The sequence below is a fragment of the Nerophis ophidion genome, linkage group LG13 (genome assembly GCF_033978795.1).
Source record: "Nerophis ophidion isolate RoL-2023_Sa linkage group LG13, RoL_Noph_v1.0, whole genome shotgun sequence".
In the NCBI taxonomy this organism is placed as follows: Eukaryota; Metazoa; Chordata; class Actinopteri; order Syngnathiformes; family Syngnathidae; genus Nerophis; species Nerophis ophidion.
In genome coordinates this window covers 34,004,532-34,014,564 of record NC_084623.1, presented here as the reverse complement: position 1 = coordinate 34,014,564, position 10,033 = coordinate 34,004,532, and the positions used below count along the sequence as shown (strand labels likewise).

At 39.5% G+C, this 10,033-nt stretch overlaps 1 protein-coding gene across 1 annotated transcript in view; it reads right to left on the bottom strand.

Annotated features, from left to right (window-relative positions):
- Positions 1-6,228: 6,228 nt before the first annotated feature.
- lrrc75a (leucine rich repeat containing 75A) overlaps positions 6,229-10,033 on the bottom strand; it is an 86,662-nt gene continuing 82,857 nt past the window's right edge. Inside the window, exon 5 of the mRNA XM_061918818.1 lies at positions 6,229-8,438. Within this exon, the coding sequence (XP_061774802.1) occupies positions 7,851-8,438 (588 nt within the window). The 3' untranslated portion in view covers positions 6,229-7,850. The remainder of the gene's footprint in view (positions 8,439-10,033) is intronic.

Here is a 10,033-nt window from a genome sequence, read left to right as displayed (position 1 = left end):
AGGACCTTCGTATTGTGAGGCAGACCCACTAACCCCTCATCATCTAATATACTGAAAATATTGTCTGATTATAAGAACATTTGAAAGAAGACCCCAGTACTGTAAATATCAATTACTATCATGATTGTGTCTGCTACTTTATTGTATATATATATATATATATATACATATATATATATATATATATATATACATACATATATATATTAGGGGTGTAACGGTACGTGTATTTGTATTGAACCGTTTCGGTACGGGGGTTTCGTTCGGTACGGAGGAATACCAAACGAGTTCAACTTGTACATATGAAGTAGCCGCCTATTCTAAAGTCTTATCAAGCTGCTCCGCTCCGTTCTGCCTCCGTGTCTGTACACAGCACCCTGCATTGTCCCGCCCACACAACCATCTGATTGGTTACATACAAAGCCAATCAGCAATGCGTATTCAGAGCGCATGTCGTCAGGGCTTCAGTATCGATGTCGAGCTGATAGGTCTTTAGCAGGGGAGCAACGCACTCTCCCCAAATTATATTCCAAGTCAACTACTACTAACATCACTATGATGTTGATCTTCTAGAAACAAACTGCAGCTCAGCTCGCTCGCAGTCCTGGCTTTAGGTAAAGGCTAGTTAGCTTTTAGCGAGACGCAGGGGCGTCGCCAGACATATTTCAGTGGGGCACGTGCCCCACTGTTGATCTGCAGTGCCCCAGTAAAAATTTCACCAATAAAAAAAAAAACGCTTCAGAGTTTTAAGTCTACATAACATAGACAACAGCGCACATACTACTTAGTATGGTAATTGATTGCTACTGTATTCACTCCACGAAACAGTGAGCACATGGCTACTTAATATGGTAATTTATTCACGTGTGGATCGAGACTTCGGTTGAGAGAGAGAGAGTGAGAGAGAGAGAGAGAGAGGGGGGGATGCGTTTCACTGCGTGAGGTAGGTGACGTTAGCCAACAACAATTTGTTAATTACATTATTTGGATTTTGATTTGACTCAAAATAGGAGTACTCCTAGATGGATGTCAGAAAGTTATTCTCCCGCAGCAATGAAGAAGAAGCGAGGAATGAGAGATGTAAGTGAAGTCCTAGCTAGCTAGGCAACATCATTGTCTTAAGTTGATGCTAAGTTAGCTAACGTTATTCCTTGTATCAAGACAAACATATTCATTTGCTGTACGAGCTGTCGGGGGAATTTCCAATGAACATGAAACATAATGTTGGTTATTGTCTGCTGGTTCTGCATCAATGATGATTTGGAGTAAGCATGTGTGAGTTGAGTGCTTCTCAAATGGTTTATCTTCAGGAAGAAAAACATTTTTCCATATCATCAAGTCGTGAGCCAATTTTTAAATCATTCAAGTTTATTTCACAGAAAAATAGCACAGTAGACTTGTCTTGTTAATCGGTGTGACTTTGACTAAAATAATCTTGTTTTGTCACCAGAAAAATGGCTACAGCTAAAGCATCTGGTTTTGTTTCCAGAAAAAATAGAAACATTTCTGTATTTGTTTTCAGAAAGATGGCTAAAAGTATCGGGTTTTGTTGCCCCATTTAGATTTGTTTTAAATATATTTCCATGTCTGTCCTGAGTCCTCCTCCAACTTGTTAGTCGGTTTGCCTTTTGCTAAAATACTCACTAATAGTCACTAGAAAAAAGGCTGAAATAATCTGGTTTTGTTGCCACAATTTGATTTTTTTCTCCCTAAACTTTTTTTTTTTCATGCACACATCTGACTGAAAATGACACGCAATCCACTTTTATGTCACGACCCAGCAGTTGGGAACCACTGGTCAACTGTATAACAGTTACTGTAATATTTCCATGTCTGTCCAGAGTGATTGACCACTTTGCAAAAATGAAAACGAGACGTTACAGTTTACTTCTCAGAAAAGTATTCCCTGAACAGACACATAACAGTTGTTCATTTATTCTACTACTGTGGCTTTATTGTTTTGTGTATATTTTACAGTTTTGTGTATCTGAAATAGGATTAGCCACATTACCAGAAATGGAAATTAAATAATACAAAATAACCCAGAGATTTAGGGGTGCTTTATTTTTTGTTTTACTTTTGTAGATGTTAAATTTGCAGATGAGTACTGTAATATATATTTCAAAAAGAATGATTGCTCTTCCTTTTTGCTTTTACCAGTAGCAGTTCAGAAGTCTGGAGTAAAAAAGTGCACAAGTAGGTCAAATGCATTAGTTAATTTCAGGTGGTTAATCAAATATCCATACAACATAATCTGATATGAGTTCATAGTTTAAAGCACTATTTACGTATTTTTTATGATAAATAAGTGCCAAAAATGTTTTTGCTTGCGCGCTTTGCACGCTCACATGAATTATTTGTGCCCCAGGTATGCCCCAGTACAGTATTAGGTCTAGTGAAGCTCCTGGCGAGACGTTAACTCATTTTGCGGTGTGTGTGTGTGTGCGCGCGCGCATGTGTGCGTGTGTTACGGACAGTGTTGATTGAGGTGTGGAAGTAGCAAAAAAGGACATTATATTAAATGAAGAGTTTCTGTCTCTGATAGTGTATAAAATAATTTAAGTGCATCATAAAGCCTACATAAACTCCATGGTGGTCAGGGATGAATTTTCAGCTATAGTTACATTAATCATTAATAATGTAGCAGCCTAGTTTTGAATGGCAGGGTCCATGTTATCACATGTTGATAAAAATATAACATTTACATAATAAAAATCAACTACAGGCTTCCCCAATGCTGTAATAAATTAAGCATGATGAGTTGACTTGAAACTGTTTAATGTTGCACTTTTTATATGTAGAAGAAAAGTTGTGTCATTTTATTTCATCTAAGCAACAACTTGAGGCAGTTTAATGTGGATTAACGTGGGCAGAATTATTATAGTGTTCCCAATGTTAAAAGGATCAAGCCATTGTTTACAAATTTGGTAAATAAATACCCCAAAAATTTATATTTTGTTGTTTTCTTACTGTACCGAAAATGAACCGAACCGTGACCTCTAAACCGAGGTACGTACCGAACCGAAATTTTTGTGTACTGTTACACCCCTAATATATATATATATATATATATATATATATATATATATATATATATATATATATATATATATATATATATATATATATATATATATATATATATATATATATATATATATATATATATATATATATATATATATATATATATATATATATATATACATATATATATATATATATATATATATATATATATACACAATGATGTTGGAGGTATCTTAGAGTGCTCTGTAGGCAGAATAGTTGATTCCCCATTACCTCCATTGTTAACTGCTTTGTGCTAGCATTGGTTTACTGTCTAGAATGCACAGAAAATGATTCTTTAAAAGCATTGGTTGACTTCCAAACAAGAGGAAAAGGGTCAAAGGGGTATATATGATTTTGGATTTGATTGAGGGACATAGTGTTTTGTTTCGAAAGCAATAGTTGGTGGAGCAACCCTTGTGGGCAAGCACTGCGGCTTCTTGGTCACCAGGGTTGCACACATCACATATTACAGATTCTCTGAAAATACTTAAGAATTTAAGGCTTTTGCTTCAGGTTTAAGCCACATCCGGAAACTGTCTTGGTCACAGTCAGATCTCAAACTGCTTCTTCTTGAAACAGTCCTTTGTTTATTTGGCCATATGTTTTAGGATCAAGGGTTTTCAAAGTGTAACATTGTGCCCCGAAGTCTTTTGCTTGTCTTTTTCGCCATGTGGTGGGCTTCAGGCATAACGACAGGTTTCTGTCATATTCTACCCGCCAATGCTGCGCTTCCCCTCCGGTGCTTTGGCGCCTCGCAACTTTAAAAGACCTAATTTTGGGTCATCGTCATGCTTGGAGACCCTGCACAACGCAGCTCAAGTTGTTCTGACTTAGGCGGGGAAGTTACCATCGAAGACTCTGTTTGTCAATCCAGAAGCAGAATGTTTCACACCTCCATGGTTAAATGGGAACATTATCACCAGACCTATGTAAGTGTCAATATATACCTTTATGTTGCAGAAAAAAGACCATATATAGCAAAAATCAGGCATTTTAAAGCCTTTTTTCGGGATATTCCATGATGGGTAAAATTTTGAAAAAAACTTCGACAAATAAAATAAGCCACTGGGAACTGATTTTTTTGTTTTGTTTTAACCCTTCTGAAATTGTGATAATGTTCTCCTTTAAGAGCCAGGATGGTGTACTTAGGGTCATATCCAGCATTTCTTCAAATATGCCAATTGTAGCTCTCCAAAGCTTTGTCCAAATCATTCAGGTCTTCATTGTCATACTTCACATGGACCTGCACTTGTGTCTCCATGAGCATGGGGACCTGCGGGCATTAGCAGGATGTCTCAATCCATTACAGCAAAGTGTTACTAAAGCTTTTCCTGTTGAGTGTGCTCCCAACTCCCTTGACATCATTAACCAGCTCATCATTTGTAAATTAAGGTTTCTTTCTCAACAAGCTTTTTGCTGAGGGAACAGGGCTAATGTGTCTGTGAGAGTCAAAATTACTGGTTGGTAGGGCATGAAATATTTCTGCCACTAAATCAAATTAAACTGTATTTATCCTATCCCAGATATATTAACCAAACTGTGAAAAATGACGTTGTATATTAAATGCTTCTGCAAACATTATATTGGCGACATAGGCCAGAATATTAAGGCAATTGAAAGCATCAACACTGTGTGAGTGGGATAGCGTCCCATGTTAAACAGGGAGGGCCTGATCTACTAAGATCCAAAATAACAAATGCTAACTAGCGTGATCTATGGAAATATTATTGTAGTAAAACAAATCTCTGTGTGTGTATAATCAGATCTGCGAGTTCGTGCTCTAATTTGTGTCTGTGTTTCGATTTACGTGTCTAAAAAAAAAAAACACTGTGCGTCTGTGTTGCGACTTGTGTGTTTGGATTTGTGTGAGTGTAAAAAAAAAAAAAATTTAAATTCTGTCTTTGTTCAATTCTGTATGAAACAAAAAACCCGTAAGTAGCTGTCTTTTCACACGTGACTTTTGCATGTGACTTGCTACTCTTGTGTGTGCGTGCAGCAATCTTTTTTACACACAAATCACAACACAGACGCAAATCTGAACACAGACATATTAGAAGACGGACACGTGGATCTAATTACTAGGGGTGCACATAAAAAAAAAATCACGTCTTATAGTGATTCGTATACATGCTGGTTCTAAATTGATTCATAATTTTCATAATCAATTAAATAAATAAACAGTATTCCTTTATGAATATATATATATATATATGTGTATATATATATATATATATATACATACACAGTGGGGCAAAAAAGTATTTAGTCAGCCACCGATTGTGCAAGTTCTCCCACTTAAAATGATGACAGAGGTCTGTAATTTTCATCATAGGTACACTTCAACTGTGAGAGATGGAATGTGGAAAAGAAATCCAGGAATTCACATTGTAGGAATTTTAAAGAATTTATTTGTAAATTATGGTGGAAAATAAGTATTTGGTCAATCATTCAAAGCTCTCACTGATGGAAGGAGGTTTTGGCTCAAAATCTCACGATACATGTCCCCATTCATTCTTTCCTTAACACGGATCAATCGTCCTGTCCCCTTAGCAGAAAAACAGCCCCAAAGCATGATGTTTCCACCCCCATGCTTCACAGTAGGTTTGGTGTTCTTGGGATGCAACTCAGTATTCTTCTTCCTCCAAACATGACGAGTTGAGTTTGTACCAAAATGGATACATGGATGATACAGCAGAGGATTGGGAGAATGTCATGTGGTCAGATGAAACCAAAATAGAACTTTTTGGTATAAACTCAACTCGTTGTGTTTGGAGGAAGAGGAATACTAAGTTGCATCCCAAGAACACCATACCTTGTGTGAAGCATGGGGGTGGAAACATCATGCTTTGGGGCTGTTTTTCTGCTAAAGGGACAGGACGATTGATCCGTGTTAAGGAAAGAATGAATGGGGCCATGTATCGTGAGATTTTGAGGCAAAACCTCCTTCAATCAGTGAGAGCTTTTTGAATGGTTGACCAAATACTTCTTTTCCACCATAATTTACAAACAAATTCTTTAAAATTCCTACAATGTGAATTCCTGGATTTTTTTTCACATTCTGTCTCTCACAGTTGAAGTGTAACTATGATGAAAATTACAGACCTCTGTCATCATTTTAAGTGGGAGAACTTGCACAATCGGTGGCTGACTAAATACTTTTTTGCCCCACTGTATATAGTACATGAAGACAAAAACACAATATTGATTCCGCTCGCTATTTTGTGTATGTATAAATAATACACGCAAACCTTTAGTAGATCAGGCCCGAAATGTGCAAATTCAACGAGTTTAGAATTTCATAGTCTATCCCGCACATTTATTTTGTTAAGATTTATACCTGAAAAATGTATCACTTACTCTAATTTTTTCATCCATTATGCTTGATTTCCTATGGAGACTCACTTTAGTACAATCCTTTCATTACATGTATTAATTAGCTAGTGCCTACTAATCTATTGACATTACTCTCTGCCTATTCCAATGCATCTGATTAACACGGGAAGCTTTTTAAACATCACTCCTATGGCTAAGGCATTTTTAAATAGCTTGCGTTTATATTTGATGCTCATCTTCTGCTTTTTACAGACCCACAGTCCTAACCATTATTGACAGATGTTACAGGCACCTGAAGGTCTTATAGTGGAACCCGTTCATGTCGATGCCTCTCTCTCGGACTGACTGACGCTGACATAAGTGGCTGTCCGCATAAGTGGCAGTCGACATAACCAAAATTGAAACCAAGCCGAGGCACAGCTTGGATAATTGCAAGGATAATGCGAATGAGCGATACAAAAAGGCTTTTTGACCTATACAAGTATGTTTAGATGGTTTTCATTATTATTTTTAATCTACTGTGTTCATATGATATTTCTTAATCTTTTCCAACAGAGCTGCTGCTGAAATTTCATCTATAGAGCTTTTATACATGCGTAAAGTCTTCTGCAAAATATAATTACCGTATTTCCTTGAATTGCCGCAGGGCATATAGTATGCGCCTGCCTTGAATTACTGCTGGGTCAAACTCGCTTCCCAAAATAATTAGCGCATGCTTAGCATTACTGCCTGGTCAAACTCGTGACGTCACGAGTGACACTTCCCCTGTCCTCATTTTCAAAATGGAGGAGGCTGATTTCAATACCGGTATTTTGAAATCGCATAAAGAGAAGAAGATTAAGAGCTATTCAGTAGGATTTAAGGTCCAAGCTTACATCACACTCAAATTTCTACTGCATACATTTGGTAAGTGCCGGAGTGAGAAGAGGTTTTAAAATAATCAGCGCATGCTCACTTTTACCGCATGCGTTTGGTAAGCGCAGGAGTGAGAAGAGGTTTTAAATTAATTAGTGCCCCGGTGGCAATTCAAGGAAATACGGTGAATGCTGCATTTTGTTACAATCCAAGCTAACATTGGCATCCTTTTATTTTGAAACTTACTTTGCGCTGAACAGGAAGTCAGCGTGCTGTTTTAATGATGTGTCACTAGACAGCAGTGACGTCAGTGGGAGCTGGCACTTTCTCGTTCAGAGTCGTTCCACATGGACGGGCTTGTCGACATAAAGGTGAACGACTTAAGCGGGTTCCACTGCGCAGCCATTTTTAGAGGCTTTTTACCAAACCAAAGAGCATCATTACGTTGTTTCTTTATGCACCAACATGGCCATCCTTTGATTCACCAATAGTTAGTCACCTTGGTTCGGCTGGCTGAATCCGACTGGTTGAAGTCTTGCCTCAGTACAGGAGGAGAGATAATTCAAGCAGACAGGCAAAACGAGCAGCACTCAGGTCAAGTGCTGTGTTTTGTCAGTCCTATTATCAGAGCCCTCCTCCTGTGCTCTCATTGGCTCAGCAGCAGCGGAGGAGTTTTGTGATTGGCTGGAGCAAGACAACTGAGAGGAGCGGCTTTGTGTGTCGTCCTCATCGACTGCCATCACTGCCTTTTGGCCCGTCCTCTCGCTCTTCTGCACATCTTCCTTCTCTGTCCTGCTCCTCCCTTTCCTCTGCTCCTCCACGGTCCACATGCTCTCGTCTTCATCCTCCTTGCCCCGCACCTCCCGGTCAAAGTCCAGCAGCTCCTCCATCATCTCCTCTATCTCCAGCTCGCCATCCAGCTCCTCTTCCACCTCCGAAGGCAGGTCAGCCATGCTCTCAGTCCTGTTGGTGTCGTCAGTCTCCTCGTCTTCCCCCATTCCTCTCAGCCTCTCGGGAGGATCGCTGGCCTGACTCTCTCCAAACTCCAGGATGGTGGGGAGGTTACCCTGCTTAGGGCAACGCTTCCTCAGGCTGACCAGGAAAGGTTGTGGCAGGGAGAAGATGTCCACATTGTTGCCCAGGTCAATCCATGTAACACTTGGGAAACTGTTTGGGTCCTGCGGAGAAAAATACAGTCACAAAGTTGTTGCAAACAAGCCAAACAAGCAAGACACCAACATGCATGTGTGAGCTAAGGCTTGGGCTGGTAATCAAAACAAACATACAAACGCGTTAGGGGCAAACAAGCGCACACAATTAATTGCTCCTCCACCGATACATTTCACAAACTTTCATAATAGAAAATAGTGTTGAAATAGTTAGGGGTGCGTACCAAATTCGGTATTTTCGGCATTTACCGTCCAAATTCCTACCAGGTATCGATTGACGTAAAATGTAACTGTTTTGTTGCACGCCCAGTTGCATATTCACCACCGGCTCAAGCACTTGGCGGGCAAACAGGTGTATTCATAGCGGACTGTCACTAGGCAATCAACAAAGCATGCATGCTGGATAGAAAGCGCTCACAAGTAAAGCTTCGCTTTTCAAAATGCGCTAGCTCGATGCTAATTGGATATGCCATAGAGATGCAAAAGTATAGCATTAGCGATTTGACAGGGCGATTTCAAAACCTCCAAATATGGTAAACAAAAACTAAACTAAGATATACGTTGCAACCATTTGGTGTGTAATAAGTATGTATCTAAATCCCATTTGAATCGATTCTTACATTTTTAAAATACTTTTGTGTGTGTTCACAGGTGTGATTTTTTTTTTTTTTGCTTAACATTTAAACATTAAACACTGGGCCGTGATGTACAGTTATCATGCTTTTTTTACACTTTTGTGTCTCATTTGCAAGTACTGTACTGTACTATATAGTAGACTTTGCATGCAGGTGCGATTCCAGTACATTAGATGTCAATCGTGGATACAGTAGACTAGACCACTGTCACGGCGCATGCACAATCCCGCATGTCATCTGCAGCAAGATTTGCCGGCACGCCCTCGCTCACTCTGCACGCATCGCGGCTACGCGCCTGCAAGGCTGCAGGCAACCCTTAATCAGCGCACCTGGGAATAATGAAGACAGACGGCATAAAGACCATCTGACTCGAAGATCCCTGCCGGAACGTGTTTCACTCCCCTAGTAAGCATCCTTTTTCTGGCTTCCCTCCTGTGTACTTGATCTCTCTCTGTGCCTTCCCTGTTCCCGTGTCTTATGTCCTTTGTGTTTCCCGCAGTGCTTCCCCTGTCTCCCGTGATCGAGTTGTGTGCCTCGACTTCCCACTGGATTCAGGACTCCCTCCCTCGATCCTCGACCTCTGCTTGGACACAGACCTTGTTGCTTCTCTCCGGCCCCCGACCGCTTGTCTGCCCACGGACTGCCTTCTTGCCTAACCCCTTTGGTCTTGCAAAGGATTCATCCAACACGCACATACAACAAACTCTGGTAAAATTCACATGGTTAATTCTACACATCGTCTTGCACCAGACACTTAGAGTAGCATACACAAGTTCAATAAACCAATTGAACTGATTTCTGCAGTGTGTTGCCATAACCGGGAAGTAGTTTTTACCATTAAGGAGAATGTCCAAATCTTTTCTTTTGTTGAGCCCTACAAAGTGATTCAACTATAAGTATGGTAACTATTAACACATATGATTGTAAAGTACATCTTAGTTGTAGTTTTGATTACCAGATTTGGTAAAA